This window comes from Paroedura picta, chromosome 8 (assembly GCF_049243985.1).
Source record: "Paroedura picta isolate Pp20150507F chromosome 8, Ppicta_v3.0, whole genome shotgun sequence".
Lineage (NCBI taxonomy): Eukaryota > Metazoa > Chordata > Lepidosauria > Squamata > Gekkonidae > Paroedura > Paroedura picta.
In genome coordinates, this window is record NC_135376.1 from 15,293,640 (window position 1) to 15,311,938 (window position 18,299).

The following is an 18,299-nucleotide window of genomic DNA, read 5'->3' on the forward strand; positions in this document are numbered from 1 at the left end:
GCTGAAGTTGGAGAAAATGATATTTAATATGGAAACATTCCTTTTCTATTTAATATATTTAAACACTAATATTAAATAGCCATGACACTAAATAAACAGTGATATACAAAGCGCCAGGCCTCAGGCCACAGTCTCCTTCTGACTGAGGTGGAATTCATTGTACCTCACCTGTACATGTCTTCCCGTCCAAATCCAAGACATATCCTTGATTACAAGAACACAGCGGTCCATTGGTCGAATGCTCACAGTGATGGGAACAACCACCATTGTTGCCTTCACAGCTACTGACGATTTCCATCTCAATGCCTTTCAGGAAAACCAACAAATCATTGTCAATAAACAAAAGAAAGGGGTCTGGACTCTACAGAGACTCCTGTAGCTTTGCTCAGAACAACAGAATTTCACCATGTGTGGCATTCTCCATCCCTATCCTGCAATGATGGACAGGTTCACCAATAAAATGCCAGCAACTAGTTGTAAACAGAGATAGAAAGTACGGTCAAGTCACTTTTGACTTATGGTGACCCTGTGGCAAGAGACATTCAGGCGTGGTTTGCGATTGCCTGCCTCTATGTCATGACCCTGGTATTCACAGCCACATACTAGCTGACCCTGCTTAGCTTCTGAGATCTGATGAGACGAGCCTGGGAACACATCAACATGCAGTGGCCTGATGCCCCAACGTCACTTCCGGCATGACCCTGCGAGCGACATTAATTGCATAGATGTGGCACTAGGATTCCCGCAAAACACTATGGTTTTATCATAGAGTTAGGGGAGGGGGCTGGAGCATCATGCCCACATGAAGCCATTGCTTCCAGGCTTGTGGAAGAAGTTACATTGTGGTCGAATGAACAAACAAGCAGTACTAACAAGACTGTGTTTTGGAGAGCGAAGGAGGGAGATGGAACAGAGATGCCCGAAGTATATACTGTATCTGGATAGTGAATGGTCATGTGCAGTCGGGGATTAAGGCTGCTGTTCATACCCCATACTGGATATCTTCTCTGCAACTTGCTGTTCTAAATTTCCCAGGTTTCTGCACCTGCTGCCACTTGACCTCTACAGAAACGACAACAACCACCTCCCAGTCTCAGCAGCTCTTCAGCAGCTGGACAACAAAGTCCAGCTCCTCCCTCATAAACTACAAAGGTAAAAGAGCAATATTTTATTTATTCATTCATATTTATATACCGCCCTCCCCGAAGGCTCAGAGCGGTTTATACGTACAGGTCCCCTGGAAATAGCCTAACATCAGGTAAGTTTGGCTTATAGATGAACTTTAGCAAGCTCCTCACTGAGCTAAAATACTGTTATACTTTCCCTGGCACTTTGCCTCCCCCCCAAAAAAGTGCCTGCACACCTTCCTCCTCCTTTAAACCCCCCATGATGTACAACCTGCTAAGCCTCCTGACTGCTTGTCCGTGCCACAAAGCTCTCCAATCACACACCCTCATGCCCAGCCACACTACCACAACCCACACCACACACCCATGCAGCCACTTCTCCATCCAGAATCAACAACTCCTAACTTGCTTTTCCCACTCTCACAATCTAGCGTCTGTTGTATTCCTGGATAAAACGGGCTTTGCCCCTAGTACTTTTATACTTTCCCTTGCAGTTCACCACCCTGGACTGGGAAGCATTTCTATGCTGACCACTCCCTCTTGAAGAGCGTTACTCAGGAGGAGAAAAGAATCAAAGAGCACCAATTTGGTGGAGGCAGTCAATGCATTCAATGGCCCTGGATTTCCAATTGTCTTATTATTTTCACTGTTATGGAGTTCGGGGCTGAGCTGGGTGACTGATAGATGTCTTAAGATCATACTACAGCCTTAAGCCAGTGATGAGAGATGATGACCTGCACATATGAGGTGCAGGTGAGTTTTTTCAAATTTCCGGCTGCATCCAGGATGTAAAATGAGGACCATGGAGGCAAAGAGAGTCGGAAAGAAATATCCAATATAAAAATCAGTAGTCTGAACATGTTCTTTGGGTAGCTCCAGGAACTCTCAGACACATTACAATTCATCTCTCAAAGGGAAATCAGAAGCACGGTCTGCCTCTTGAATGCAGGGGCATAGTCCCAGTTTTCGGATTCGTGTGCATGACCACAGAAACCTGTGGCTTGAGCCCTTCTACAAAGCTGAGCACCTAACTTACATTGAGGCATGCAATATCTGTAGAGCACCAACCATGCTGGCTCTTCAGCGAAGCAACAGGCAAGTAAAGGCATGCCATCTCCCCAGTGCATTGCTGCAGAAAGGCTACTTACGATAACACTGCCTTCCGTTCGCCCCAAGCTCAAAGCCAGGATTGCAAATGCAGGCAAAAGACCCTGGAGTGTTCACACAGCGATGAGTGCACCTGGCCATCCCCTCGGCACATTCATCTACATCTAGTAGACAAAAGAGTTGGAGGGAAGCATCAGATTTGCTGTGGAGCCTTCCAGGAATTTCCCCCAAACTGAATGGATGTACACTGTATTAGTGTCTTGGGCATACTCTAGAGCAGTAGTTAACCTGTGGTCCTCCAGATGTTCATGGACTACAATTCCCATGAGCCCCTGCCAGCATTTGCTGGCAGGGGCTCCTGGGAATTGTAGTCCATGGACATCTGGAGGGCCACAGGTTGACTACTCCTGCTCTAGAGCAATGATCCTAAATGCAGAGCAGAGATACTCAGAGTTCTTGGATGCCAGTGTGTTTCCTGTCATCCACTTGCTTCTTCCCCCCCCCCAAAGTAAAGAGACAATCAGGCTACCTTCTACCTCACTGGAGCAGGAGGTGCTCCAGAAGACCACAGAAAACAATACATGCAACATCTCTAGATGACGCTTAAACTAGAATCTCTCCACATCTTGTAAATCCCACCAAAGACCACATTTTAAAACTTGTGCCCACCTTCCACGGCTGCCATTTCTGGGTGGTGCCTGATATCCTTTCTCAACATTCCAAAAGTGTCCATGTGCTTAACAAGACCGGGGATCCCCCTTCTAGGGTGGGACTTTAAAAGCTGATGACAAGCTCCTAGCGGACAGATCCATCAGTGGCTCATGGCCACAATGCCTCAATGGGATCTCTGTGTTCAGGGACAATAATCTCTAAATAACCACAGGCTTACATGCCCTGCTTGAAGGCATTCTGGGAGTATCCAGTTGGCCACTATGGGAGAAAGGATGCCGGAATAAAGAAAAGGACAGACACTTAATCTTCCCCATCTCTTTTGAAGAAAGAGAATCAAATAGACTAAAAGGTAAAGGTAAAGCTATCCCCTGTGCAAGCACCGAGTCATGTCTGACCCTTGGGGTGACGCCCTCCAGCGTTTTCATGGCAGACTCAATACGGGGGTGGTTTGCCAGTGCCTTCCCCAGTCATTACCGTTTACCCCCCAGCAAGCTGGGTACTCATTTGACCAACCTCGGAAGGATGGAAGGCTGAGTCAACCTTGAGCCGGCTGCTGGGATCGAACTCCCAGCCTCATGGGCAAAGCTTTCAGGCAGCTGCCTTACCACTCTGCGCCACAAGAGGCCCATAGACTACCTCACTCCAAATGTTCTTAAAAGAAGCTGGGGTGGATGTGGGCAGTTACAAAAATCACTGAAGTGCCGCCTGCTGCCTTCTGCTTGGAGCCCTGGAGACAGACAGGACTGGGAAGAAATTTACGTTACGTTCCTACCTGACAAGACATCATGCTCTAGTACAGGGGTAGTCAACCTGTGGTCCTCCAGATGTCCATGGACTACAATTCCCATGAGCCCCTGCCAACAAATGCTGGCAGGGGCTCATGGGAATTGTAGTCCATGGACATCTGGAGGACCACAGGTTGACTACCCCCGCTCTAGTACACACTACAGCTACACTTATTATAGAAGATGACGGCATTTGACATTTCCGTTTTTATTTTGGGTTTTAACAAATAGTTCTTTACCTGCGCAAGACTTCCCATCTACGGAAAGGTGATATCCAGAGTAGCATTCACACTTTGCGAGACCACTTTCGTTTCGGCAGATATGTAAGCAACCCCCGTTTCCGGTTGCACAGGGGTCAATCCCTGCAAGCGAACACCAGAAAACAAAAAAAAAAGTTCCTGCATGAATATTTCACATGAGATTTATTACCAACAGCAACACAGACACTCACACAAAATAAATGGCGCCTCTCCCACTGACACCACGTGCAACAACTTCTGCAACATCACAATATTTTCTCTCTTAAGAAATTTATTCCACTGGTTTGCCACCAGGAATTTAAGCAATCCATTTGTCAGACACTTCAACCTTCCTTAAAGTATTACAAAGCCAGCCACTATGTGCAATGGTTTTGTGGTCATGGAGGTATTTTTCAAGTGGCAAAAAAGAGAAAGAATTGGGGAGATTTAAAAAAAAACTACCCTAATGATGTTCTTAGCTTTCTGCAGTGCCAAATGGCTTTTTCTAATAGTCAGCAGGGACCCAACACAGATTCTTCCATGTGCCTCTCTGCTGGCCAACAGTGTTCTGTGCCAGTAGTTCAAACACAATGATACATACTCATAAAGCTTCTTTTTGTAACTTGTCCAATGCAATGACTCAGAGATGTCTGGGGGTGGTGGGGGTGGAGGAGGAAAGTGCCATCAAGCCAGTGACCCCTGGTGGTGTTTTCAAGGCAAAAGACATTCAGAGATGGTTTGCCATTGCCTGCCTCCATGTCATGACTCTGGAATTTCTCAGAGAACTCCCATCCAAATGCTAGCCAGCGCCAACCCTGCTTAGTTTCCTAGAGTTGACAAGATCTGGCTAGCCTGGCCTATCCAGGTCAGGGCCAAGCACCTCTGGCAAGCCATAAGTAAGAAAGAACATGACAGAAGTCATGTTGGATCACGCCAATGGCCCATCCAACCCAACACTCTTGAGTCATACAGTGGCCAAAGCCCAGGGAGCACCAGGAGGTCCATCAGCAGATATAGAACTCCAGAAGCCCTCAAACACCAAGAATACAGAGCATAACTAATCTGCAGAGTGTTCCATCTATATCTTGTGGCTAATAGCCATTGAAGGACATCTGTTCCATATGTTTATCCAATCCCCTCTTGAAGTTGTCAATGCTTGCAGATGCCACCACGTCTTGCTAGCTAAGTAAATGTGCTACCAAGTGGCAGCTGACTCATGCCAACCTCATGAAGTTCTACAGGGTATTCAAAGCAAACAATGGGGTTGCCATAGCCTTCCTCTGCATAGTAGCCCTGGTCTTCTTAGAAGTCTCCCAACACAGTACCAACTACAGTCAACCCTACTTATTTTGCAATCCAATCTTTGACAAAAATGAACTTGTCTGGGCTGTTCAGGTAAGTCATAACTTATTCTTAATGACCAGGGATCCTGTGGCTGTGGGGTTACAATGACCCAGTGGCTGTGGGGTTACAATGAAGGACAATGCAGAGTCCAGGAGTATATTTGCAACTGCACTTCCAAGAAGGACAAAAGCCCTGACCCCAAATGTTTTGCAAGGCTGATGATGAATCTCTAGTTTCAGGAGTCTGAATCTTCAGATACTATCATAAGCTCTTAGCAAACACCACAAGGGTCACCAGTAGAAAACAAATGAACTGCACTATTGAACAGACTGCAACACAAGTCTCTGAAAATGAGCCCACGCTAGGACTGCATCCAGGCGATAACCATATATCAGCAGGTGAGGCCTGAAGGTGGGGATGCTACTTTAAAAAGTTCCGCCTATGATGACCAACTTGCCCCTATTAATTTATCAGTTATCCAAAAGGGCTCCAACAGGGCTCCAACAACATACATAAAATAACCCAAACAAACAAGATTTATTGTGCAGGATTCAGAAATATAGAGAAAGATGGTTTAAAATTTGTTTATTGTGCAGGATTCAGGAGTTGGTTCATCCAGGAGATGGTTCATCCAGTAGCTATGCTGGATGTAGTGATGGGCATAGGCCATCTTTAAAAGGGATTAGACAGATTCATGGAGGATAGGTCCACAGTGACTACTAGCCATGGAGACTAAAGAGAACTTCTACATTCAAAAATCGTAAAGCTCTGAATATCAGCTTCAGAAGGCAACATCAGGAGAAAGGATCCACTTAGATCGTCCATTGTTAGCCTTCCAAAGGAACTGGAGACAGGATGCTGGACTAGATGGGACCACTGGTCTGATCCATCATGGTTCTTCATATTTACTCTCTTATGTTCTAAAAACCATGAGCAGGACATGGAGGTATAGCTCAGTGACTTTGGTTGTCAGTGTGGGCTTCGTGTACAAGGCATCCTTTAATCTTGCAGTGTAAAACGTGTTAAGGACAATTTTTTAACTGACCGGAAAGATCTAATCTAGAGAAGTCAAGAGTGAATATGGACCAGTGCTTGCTGGCAGGGGCTCATGAGAATTGTAGTCCATGAACATCTGGAGGACCACAGGTTGACTACCCCTGATGTAGACAGTCCTACCCCTGGCCGCCTCCCCCTCCAACCTCTTCCAGCCAGAAGAAGAGCCAGCTTGCCCTACCAGCTCACCTCAGAAAGGTAAGCCAGACACAAAGTGGGGTGGCTGGGAGGGAGGGAGGGAGGGAGGGAAGGAGGAGCTGGCTGGCTGGGGGTGGGGGGGGGGCTGGGAATCGGCCGTCTGCCAGCAGGGATTTTAAGTTACAATTCCACTAATAGTAGATAATGGATTTTGCAGAAATCCATACAGAAAACTATTAGTATACTCAAAGCCTTGTTTAAAGTACCAAGGTAGGCAGCAATGTTTTGAATGCAAAGCTGATAATAAGAGGTGCATTTTTGTGTAGAAATTTTAATAGAGAAAGATTGTTTAAAATTTGTTTATTGTTTACAGAGTCACTGATGTGTAGACAACTGTTGTTGTGGAAAACAAGCTGTATTACTCAGGGCTTGTTTTGGTTCTGGTTCATCTGGTTATTAAATATTACTGATTGGCATCCCTGAACCTCAGTGGGGTCCAAGGCCACAGTATCCCCCCTCCCACACAGCCCTTTTTGCCAGGGGAACTGATCTGTATAGTCTGCACATGAACTCTAATTCTCAGAGAGTTCCAGGCACCACGTAGAGGCTAGCAACCTCTGGGTGGGAAGCAATGCCACAGCATTCCCCCTCCTAAGCAGCCCTGTTACCTGTAGGTGAGTTCTTACTGTTGAGTCACCCCTCCAAAGCAACCATTTTCCCCTGGGGAGATGAACACCAATTCCAGAAGATTACCAGGTTGCCCATGGAGATTAGTAATCCAGCTGGCCACACATGGAGGCAACATCAAACCCAACTCTTGAGATGAGAGTCAGCCATTCTTTAACCACTGCACCACACTGGATCTCAAGATTGAGAGGGAAGCGGTGGGGAGGAAGATAACAAAACCATGATTTATGGTTTGGCCATGTAGCCAGAACCCAGGAGGTTTGCAGTCCAGGTGTATGTACTGGGTACATTGCATTCCTGGGTACAACGGGCTTTGCTTACTAGTATGATTTGTAGGCTCAGTACTTCAGGATCTTCACTTAAAGGACAGAGTCAGGAAAGACCTTGAATGAGACCTTGGACAGCCGCAGTCAGAGGAGATCAGGAAAGTGTCCCCAACCCTTCAGAGACTATGGGCCCCTTTGGAATTCAGACACAAGGTCATGGCTGCAACCACAAAATGGCTGCTACAGGAGGCGGAGCCACAAACCGAGGAAGCCAGCCTACGTGCTATACTGGGGATGCTGGGAATTGCAGGAGCAGACAGTAGTGGAGAAGGACCAGCCTTCTGACTCTGATATGCTAGTTTAGTAATACTATCAGCTCTTGTTGTCTTTAGCAATTCTTACATGTTTTGATCATTATGTCTGTCAGGGCTGCTTCTGATTTTCACTCTTTCATATTCCTTTTGAGCTCTATTTCATCTTGTCTAACTGAGCAAGTGAAACACGGGCCTGGGAGCCTTAACTTTTTATGAACAGCTTACGGCAAGGCTAGTGCAGAAGTCAGACCATATGGTGCTGAACATATGATGAGCTCTCCATGGGAGTTTGAGCGGAATTAGGCTGCAAAATTTGGCAAAGGAGATCAATGGGAACGCAGGCCATCACCAGCTTAATGGGCTCTAATAATCCTTAGGCAGCCAAGGTCATATTTTCTTCGGAGGAGAACCAACGAAGTACTCAGACCACTACAGAAAAGTGAGCCAAAGCACACACTTTGGGTGAAGTATTGCTAAATACGCAGAACCTTCATCTGATCCAATTGTACCAGACTAGCAATAGCTTTGATGCTATCTATTAAATCAGTCCAGCAATTCAAAGACATCCATAATGATCAACAGAATAAGGGCTCTGAAGACACGTTAGCACAGTCCCAAGTTAATTTAGTTTATATTTTGTAATCCTGCCTGTTATGCCGAATCTAAATGGTTCACACACACACAAACACAGAGTAAATGCTACTAAAAATCAAGCATTTAACATTCTCTTTTACAACAAAGAGACAATCTAAATAATTCATCTTGCCCCTCAGAATCTTAAATTTTGTCTGGAATTTATGTGCAAAGAAGGCTATGGAAGTTTCCTTGCACTCATGTTAGTTCCTGCCAGACTCAGACGAATCTCTGTGACATTGAAATGCAAAGCTCCAAGCCAAAATGCCCTCTAAGATCCATCCTGCTTTCAAATGAGAAGATGGGATTTGGGCAATCAGGCCTGGAACAGGATTTCAGGGCTCAGCTATCCCAGGTCCTGTACCTCTGAGATAAGGAAACAGTCTCCCTCTCTCCACTGACTTTGCACTTGAGTTATGTTGACTAAAGAAATGGAAGTGACTACCAAATATGTGTTAACCTCCTTTGATTATGAGCTTGGGACCCTGTTCAGGGCAGAGTGAAGGCAGCATCCTTCTGGCATCATCCATCCAGGTGGAACGCCCTCTCTGATGAGACACAGGCCCAGCGGGACCTCCTTGTGCAGAACCTGAAGGTCTGTTTTTCCATCAGGCCTTTCTCTGTTAATTTATTGGGGGGTATTAATGTTAGATTCACTGTGAATTGTTTCTTATTCTTTGCATTTTTATCATGTTTTAGTTTTATACTGTTATGAACTGCTCTGAGTTCCCCTTGGGGGGAGAGGGGCAGTATATAAATTCAAACAAATGAATAAACAGAATTCTGGTCCCCATCAAGGTCTTTTCATCGAAGCAAGGTACAAAACTACCCAAGCTCTAAATGTATATGGGTCCCATTGAGTGTGAAGGATGGGCATGTAGAATTATAATTGTGTCTCTACAAAGCTATTGGTAGGGCCAACTAGATATGATCCTGAGATTTCCTTAGAGGAGGCATGTACTGATTTATACACATGTACGCCCTTCTGCCTTTGAGCATGTGGTTATTCTGAGCTCTATGAAATATAAAGTGGGACTGTGCTCAGTTACTTGTTGGTTATGACTTTGCAACCAGTATAAGCTAGTTGAACTAGTATATGCACATCGTAAACACCCTCAAGAGTTTGCCCTGCTTTCTAAGCCTGCTAAAACAATAAGCCTGCTAAAACAGAAGAATCCCTTGGTTAAGGACACCACCTGGTCATCTAGGTATACTTAGAAAATCATGCCAGACTCTGAAGTTTGGGAAACTATTCAAATGGAAGCCAGACGCAATAATGCTGTTAGGAGGCCCAAATCCCTTGAGCAGTCAACCTTTACAGCTTCACTTTTATTTGGATTCAGCTAAAACTCATGAAATCCACCATCTGGGCCAGGCGTCCATACTGAACCTAAACAGCTAACTTCAGGTCTCATATAAAAATGAAATGTGTGGATGAGCATCACCCGTGTACCAATGATACCAAATCCTTCAGTGCACCAACAATCCCATCCAATGATTGAATATAAACAGTGATCAGCCTCATCAAGAAAAGTTAGGGACCATTCCCATTATTTGACATTGGGCAAATATTATGAGTGGATTCCCTGCATCATTCATTAACAGAGAAGGTCAACTTCAAAATGTTTCTTAGATGGTGGAGCTAAATTAGACAACAGCATGGTACAAATCCTGGGCAAAAGGCACGGAAACTAGAGCATCTTAAGTGAGACCTCAAATCACTAAAAAAGTGATTTTCAAATCCTTTTCACCACAAGCACACAACTCTCCAAGACTTTCTTCCATGAGAAATCCTGGGGAAATTACCAAGCGCAGCTCACATCTCTCTGTTTCCAGCGTTGTTCTACCACACATAAAACATCTAAGTTCTGAGTAACTTGCTCCATTGTGTTTCCTGTAGGGTTACCTGGGGACACTGGAGGTGGAGCCATGAAAGGGCTATTTTCTCCAGAGGAACTGACCTCTGTCGCCTGGAAGTGGGTTGTAGAACTGGGGAAACCCCAGATCCCACTGGGGACTGACACCTCTAGTTTCCTGCTCCCTGGTGTAAGACTTACTTTCACAACCCTTGCCATCTCTCTTCAGCAGTGTGCATGACGCTGACACATAGAGTGGCCTTCGCTGATCTGTGTACATGCCTGTTCACACCCTCCGCTGCTGATAGCCCATGAATTCACAGCTGATACAAGGAGCACACAAAGGGTAATTAAGTCAAAAGGGTCTTCAGGTAAACACAGAGGGGGCTTTTCGATCCCATTGCCTTTCCCTTCAACTCACTTAGTGAGAGGAAAGGGCAAGTGACACCCCTCCCACCAAGCTGACTAGTAGGAGTGGGGATGGAAGGAAAAGGGACCAAAAACAACAATGATAGCTTCTCCAACATGGCTGAAACTGGAAGCCATCTGTTCAATGAGATACTTTCTCTTTCAATGGAACGCCTTCTTACTATCTTCACTCCAAGAACAGTCATTTAAAAACTGCCAAATAAAAGCTGGAATGAACTTTCTTTGCTGGTGCTCTATTAATAGCAAACCATGAGTATTCTTTTCAACATGTATTTCAGTTTCATCAAATGACTATAAGTATCCCATTGAATTTTACTTGAGGGGGTAGGATGGAAAATTCTCAGACGTTTTCTGCCTCAGGGGACAACATTTTGGTTCTACCTCAGCTTAAGGGAAGCTGTGCCATTGAGTTCTACTGGATCGGTCTGCAGGACTGCAGAGACAAAACACGTAAGGAAAATGGGCAATAGCCATCAAATACGTTTGGGGGAAAATTAAATATTCCTGTACCCAGAACATTGGTTTAGGAATATAGGCTGATTAGCCAATCAGAATTTTCTTCCCAGTTAAATACTGCCACGATCTTAGGGATTTAAAAGGGGAGAGACACACTTCTGGGGGGAAGGTCTTCTGCTGTCTATTAGCCATGCAAATAACACATATACAAATGCATTCTCAAAGTGATATTACACTAAGTTGGACACACAAAGTCAATATTGTCTACTCTGGGTGGAAGCAACTCTCCAGCGTCTCATGCAGAAGTGTTCCATGGGGGACTGAACCTGGGACCTTTTGTGTGTGAAGCAGATGCTCTACCTCTGAATCGTGGTCCTACCATTAAGGTTCATCAATAAATGAGTAATAGTCCAAGAGCAATCAAAACATGGGGACTGTTGCTAGGCAGCTCTCTTTTCCTGCAACATCTTATTGACCCCTGCTAGAATCAACATGCTGGACTGTACGGCCCATTGGTCTGACCCAGTATGGCTGCCCTACCCTCTGATGCTAGTTTTAAAAAGGCAAATTGGTTCATCTACAGTCATTTATCAAATTTTCACACTGCCTTTCTGCCCAAAGCTAGGCTCCCCAAGGAAACTTAAAACATTAACATCTCATATCTATCTATTAAAACATCATTATAAAAGCCAACTAGAGGGATTAATAAAAGGACGCAGTGCCATCAATAAATAGACAGACCAGCTCAAATCCATCCCAGAACAAGAGAATATCTCATTCAGTCCAGAAGGCATGTCAAGATGCCATTGGTTTTAGCTCCCCGAAAAAGTACTCCCGCAACCTAGGAATGAAGTTTACTGTGGGAGTAAACAATGTGGGAAGCCAAAGCAATCTTTACAGCAATTTTTTTTTCCAGAGAATGAACAGCCAAGCGGTTTCCTTTCTGACATATGTCTTTTGACCGAAGGAGACTTCACTATCCCTCCTCCCTCACCCTCTTCCTCCTGCACATTGGAACATTTTGGCTTTGAGTTGGCCCCTTGAGGAGTTCACATGCTCTGGCTGCCAGTTTTGTACTTAGTACAATGCAAACCTTTGGTAAAAGCATCTAGGCTTTGGCAGCTGACTGACAAGCACTGGACTTCCTTTTTCGCTTGGACTGGTTATCCAGTCCTCCCCTCCCCCCCCTTGCAAGCTTTCTTCATTAATAAACTTCATCTATTAATCTACCAAACTAATCTTCAAAAGAACAGTGGAGAGGAGACAGTCCCCTATCAACATGCTGTTGCTGCAGCATTGTTGAGCTGATTAAAAACCTTTATATCCTTCCCATTCCCCTAAGCAAGTACATAAATGCCATGGGCATATGTATGTATGTATGTATGTATGTACGTACGTATGTGTGTATATGTGTATATGTATATATATATGTGTGTGTGTGTGTGTGTATGTATATGTATGTATGTGTGTATGTATATATATGTGTGTATATATATGTGTGTGTGTGTATATATATATATATACACACACACACACACAGCTTCATAGTTTATCAAAGCCTGATCATGTCCAGCCCCAGAGGTCAACTATCTGTTCCACTTAATATTTCTGGTAAGAGCTTGGAGGAGGAGTTGGTCTCATGGCGTATGTGCCACTCAGCGCTTAACACCCACTCAGGGTGGCTGTCTCGCCCCAGAGTGCCTCCTCCTCCAACCGGTTTGTCTGTCTGTCCAGCAGCCAGCCAATCGCCTTCTGTCCCCCACCCCTGACCACCTTCTCCTCCTTCCACTTCCCTCTGAGGGCATGTACACTTCTATGCTTCCCAACCATATTCTGCACGATTGTGTCACTGTTGAGGTTCCCCAAAGCCTGAAGAATGTTTCAAGGGTTTCTCAATGGAAAAAGGCTGCCTTAGAGATTGAAGAGTGCTATGGCCCTAATGACTAGAAGCAATGTTCTTCAGTCCTGTTTTCTCCTGCTGGTCAGCAGGTAAGAGCAGGGGAAAGTGGGTAGGGCTAGGAGGTAGCCACAGCAGGCAACCTGGGAAATCTAGGTAGTTTGAAGCCTTGGATTTTTACTCATTTTTTAAAAATCAAGTATTTGGGCCAATTTTACATGTTACAAGTCCTCAAGCTTGTCGGTTCCATTTGCAAAGAGTTAGTTTTGTGACAGAGCCAATCACTGCTCCAAGGGACAGATAAGACAGAAAAAACAGGGGAGAAGGCAACCAGGGAGAAGGCAGCCACTGCTTGCCTTTGTACCCTTATTAAAAAGAGAAGGCAGCCACTGCTTGCCTTTGTACCCTTATTAAAAAGAGAGAAAGGCCAATCTGGGAGGCACAAAACTCCCCCTGAATATCTGATCCAAAGTCCTTGTGTTGCTACTCAACAAACATGAGAACTCAGCATGCCAGCTGCTCCTCAGAAGTCTGTCACAACAAATTTAGTCGACTTGTCCAATACCTTAGTGTTTCTCATGAGTTCATTGACTTTAGATCTGAATGGGGGAGAAAATGAAATCACACCTGCCATAACTGGGTTCCTTTCCTTTCCTCTCCTCAATCCCAACTCTCCAACTGCTATTTAGACATCACCTCCTCCTTGCTGATGCAGAGCTCCCACCAGAGAGCTAATGAGAGCCGTGTTTTCTTTCCCTGCCTTCTACTACTTTGACTGGGGTTCATGCTAATTCATCTTGCAGTCAAGCCCATGCAATGGCTGCCCTGAGAAAGAGCAAAACCACCCACTGGTTGATCCCCAAGTGCACGGCGTCCTCTGCTTAAAAGAAAGGAAATATCAAAGAATGCATTCGGCAGATGTCATGTGATCCCTCCTTTACCGAGCTGTTTTTCACATTTTAAGCGGAAACCAAGTTGGGATTGCAACCGCAATCTCTCTGTGCCCATATGCAGATTTGCGAAGCGTGTTAATCCTTTCCGCAGAACTTGGCAACAGCAACTGGAATTCTATGCCCCATTGCTCTGGTATCTCAATTAAAATATCTATTTGCTTTCCTCCCCTACTCCCGGGTGATAAAACACACATCTTTTATATAATACCGGGTTTTAAATGAGTGGTTTTTAAATGCCAGGCTATATTAATCACCTTTTTATCATAATGCTAAGCTCCAGCTTTGTATTTGCATCTCTGAGGACCAACATTTGGGGTTAATTGGCCTTCTTACACACAAAGGTTTAGCACTGGCCCACGTTTATGCCAATGAAGCTGGCAAAGCTCTCCTGTTGTTCTCGCCTAATTCCTCACATCTCATTCAGCCTCACTAGAGACGGCAGCTCAGTCAATCTGTATAATGTGTGGCCATCCACTTGAACTTCATGATGGAGAAGCAGGAAAAAAAGTCTTCCATTCAAATTGACATGAAACAAGCAACAGAAAATGGCCAGTGAAATTACCTGAGGCCATTGAAGTTGCACAGATACATGAGCCTTTTCCAGATGGTATTTTTGGGAGGTATCCCACCAAGTACACCCAAAGTGTGTACTACCCACAATCCTCAAAAATCTGGGTAGGGTGGCCATCTTGTCTTAATAGGGTACTGCATAGCTCTTAAATAAAATGTCAGATTGCTCTTGGTTGCTTAGCAATGACACGCAAGAACAATGACGAGCATGGAAAAGCAAGGACATAAGCCTGACCACCAAATGTAGATTAGTTTGATCTATCATATTTCCAACAGCCACTTATGGCTGTGAAAGTTGGACGATGAAAAAAATTGTACTAGAGGAGAATTGATTCACTTGAAATCTGGTGCTGGAGAAGGCCTTTGTAGATTTTATGGACAGCAAAAATCACAAACAAGAAAATATCACAGCACATAAAACCGGATATATCGCTGGTAGGCAAAATCACAAAACTCCCGGCTCACTTACTTTGACCACATCATGTGATCACTGGCAGTCTACAAGTAAAGGTTGGATACACACTTTTCTTGGATGCTTTAGGATGCTTTGGGCTGATCCTGCGTTGAGCAGGGGGTTGGACTAGATGGCCTGTATGGCCCCTTCCAACTCTATGATTCTATGATTCTAACTCAATGGAGAAAGCAATTAGACTAGCATTGGTCAGGGGTAAAAGGATCAACAAAAGATGCAATGGTTAGATACTATCAAAATGAACGCTGACCATTAGGCAACTAAATGAAGTAGTGCAGTTCAAAAATTGTGGCGACAGTTGAGCCATAGGATCACCAAGTGTCAGACTTGATGGAATGGCTAACATCATCATCCTGCATCATCTTCCGTACACAAAGCTGAAAATACACGTGGTGTCCTTTTCAGACAAAATGGTTACCATATTTGAGAGGGCTCTGAGAAATGCACATTTCCAGGATATACCACTGGGTACCGCCAAAGGTGACTTCTGAAAAAGCTGACAGTTCAATAACAAAGTATCTATCACTGAGGTTGAATCCTACCGACATTTCTGCTGGAACATGAGGGAGGAAAGATACCTTATACAATCCTAGGGCTGTTATACATGGCAGGAAATCTCACAAAAAGTCTGCAAAAATTCACCATGCGGCACTGGTTTCACCACTCGAGACCCACTGTATTATTATTGATTCTGCATGGCACTCACCCCTCATGGCATTTTCTGTGTTGTTTCCTCACCGTATTTTAACCTTGGTTTGCTATGACATTTTTCTTTAGGCTGGTTCCAAGGACACTTTTTATGGCATGCATAAACATTTCTGGCTCCTCCCCTGAGCCGTTTTACACCAATGGCTGAACGGAAAAGCCCATGAACTATGATGCCCACGAGGTTCTGCCAGCAGCATGTGTCAGTCAGTCACCTGGCTTTGCTGCTGACCACAGCCTACCAATGATCTCCTAGTACAATGGATGAATCATAGAATCATAGAGTTGGAAGGGGCCATACAGGCCATCTAGTCCAACCCCCTGCTCAATGCAGAATCAGCCCTAAGCATCCTATAGCATCCAAGAAAAGGGTGTATCAAACCTTTGCTTGAAGACTGCCAGTGAAGTACGCTCCCATTTGAGGAAAGCTCTCTCAAATGTGTAATTGTTCACTTCTATCTACTATGGCAGGGGTAGTCAAACTGCGGCCCTCCAGATGTCCATGGACTACAATTCCCACCAGCCCCTGCCAGCATTCGCTGGCAGGGGCTGGTGGGAATTGTAGTCCATGGACATCTGGAGGGCCGCAGTTTGACTACCCCTGTACTATGGTATGCAAAAGCACAAAACAAACAAAAAGGGGCGATTTAAAAAGGAGTGCTTTAACTTATTTCAATGAAAAACTGAGAGTGCATAATAGCCCCTAAGAAAGCAGAGCCAGGGACTGTGAAATCTGTTTGAACAAAAAAAGATACACAGGATGCAGTTGCAGTGAGGAGGGCTACTGGGCAAGAACATCCTCATCTCATTTGCACAAATGGACAAACTGGTAGGATCTCAGCCTTTTCAAAAATACATTTTGTATTGCTTTGGTACTCCTCCAGGTGAGCTGAGGGGGCCATAGAGTTAATGACGAGAGGAACGCCAGGATCCTGTAGATTCAAATGGGTCGCCGTGTTGGTCTGAAGTAGCACAATAAAATCAGAGTCCGGTAGCACCTTTAAGACCAACAAAGATTTATTCAGGGCGTGAGCTTTCGAGGGCAAGCACTCTTCCTCAGACTAGTGCTTGCACTCGAAAGCTCGCACCCTGAATAAATCTTTGTTGGTCTTAAAGGAGCTACTGGACTCTGATTTTATTAGGTTACTGTAGAGCTGCTGCCACAAGAGCTCCTCCCTGAATTCTCTCCCTCAACATGTAGGAATGCTGTGCTGCATTGTCCTCATGCTGCACTTCCAGCCTTGTCGTGATGTGAAACTAGAGTAGAGAAACCTACGATATCCTACATCACAGGAGAGGGAAAGAGACATTTGCAGCGGCCCAATGATTTGCACAATGTCCATTTGCTGCTCAATAAGGCCCAGTTTCTGCAACAGCCATATGTTCAGAGGCCTCTGGTGATTATGGCAGCAGCTGTCAGAAGTGAGAGCTTGGGGCACTGATGGAGAATCTCTTTCCGGTATTCACAGCCCTATCACCAGCTCCTGACTGGCCTCTCATTATCACACAAACAAGCAGAACCAAAATTACAATGAGAGGAAATTGCAGAAATGGCTTCCTTCATCTGTATTGCTACAAGGGGGGCATGTGAATGGACAGTAGTGGGACTGAGGGGAATGGAGAGGGGCTCTTCACAGGAAAAATCACTGACAGCTGATGCTACAGTCACCTGGAGGATTCTGCATAGGATGCATTTCACAGCTCACAGCATAAAACAAAGGCCCATGTTTAGCACTGAAAATGTCTTTTCAGGAGGGTGGGTGGTCAGGGTTGGAGGAGAGGGTGGTCAGGGGTGGGGACAGAAGGCGATTGGCTGGCGGCTGGACAGACTTTTCTAAATACCAATAAGACACCCCCTGAAAATAAGCCATAGGGTGTCTTCTTGAGGAAATGGCTTCAGTGTCACAATCCTGGGCTATGCTCTTGGAGGAAACAAGACAATGGAGACATTCTTCATAGAAAAGAGTTCAGAATTGTGTATTAGTTCCAAGAGGATACGTACATCTGGAGTATTATGAAAGATATTATTTCTAAGAATGACTGACTTGGTCAGTCTTTGGGTACATATAGACATCCCCCTTCCGCCACCAATGTACCTTCTTCCCATAAGCTATTGCCATGGCAGAAGGGCTTTTATCTTTATAGCAGGGGTAGTCAACCTGTGGTCCTCCAGATGTCCATGGACTACAATTCCCATGAGCCCCTGCTAGCGTTTGCTGGCAGGGGCTCATGGGAATTGTAGTCCATGGACATCTGGAGGACCACAGGTTGACTACCCCTGCTTTATAGGACAGCTAGAACAAAGCAAAATCCACATTTTTACTCCTAGTGGCCAAAAGGTGGCCAGAACTACCCACAAGAGCCATAACATGCAGAATAGGAGATAGCATAATGAAGGACACTTTTTATTGTCTGGGAACAGAATACAATGTGTGTGTGTGAGAGAGAGAGAGAGAGAAAAAAGAGGAGAGGGAAAACAGAGAAATGGGAGTGGAGCCCAGTGGCTCCCGGGTCTTTGGTTCCCTTTCCCTAAGAACCATATTACGTAGTGTGGGGCTACATGACATTCAGCTCAAGTCCCTGCCTTACACGCTGT

At 45.0% G+C, this 18,299-nt stretch overlaps 1 protein-coding gene across 7 annotated transcripts in view; it reads right to left on the minus strand.

The window, feature by feature from the left end:
* Window positions 1-18,299, minus strand: part of LOC143843009 (uncharacterized) — a 228,529-nt gene that overhangs the window by 72,882 nt on the left and 137,348 nt on the right. For all 7 annotated transcript variants that reach the window (XR_013233425.1, XM_077348484.1, XM_077348485.1 and 4 more), the window contains 3 exons: window positions 3,931-4,053; window positions 2,276-2,398; window positions 169-306 (listed from right to left, as the gene is read on the minus strand). Coding sequence is in view for 6 of the 7 variants with exons in the window: in XM_077348484.1 (XP_077204599.1) it covers window positions 169-306; window positions 2,276-2,398; window positions 3,931-4,053 (384 nt within the window). In the remaining variant the exon portion in view is untranslated. The remainder of the gene's footprint in view (window positions 1-168; window positions 307-2,275; window positions 2,399-3,930; window positions 4,054-18,299) is intronic.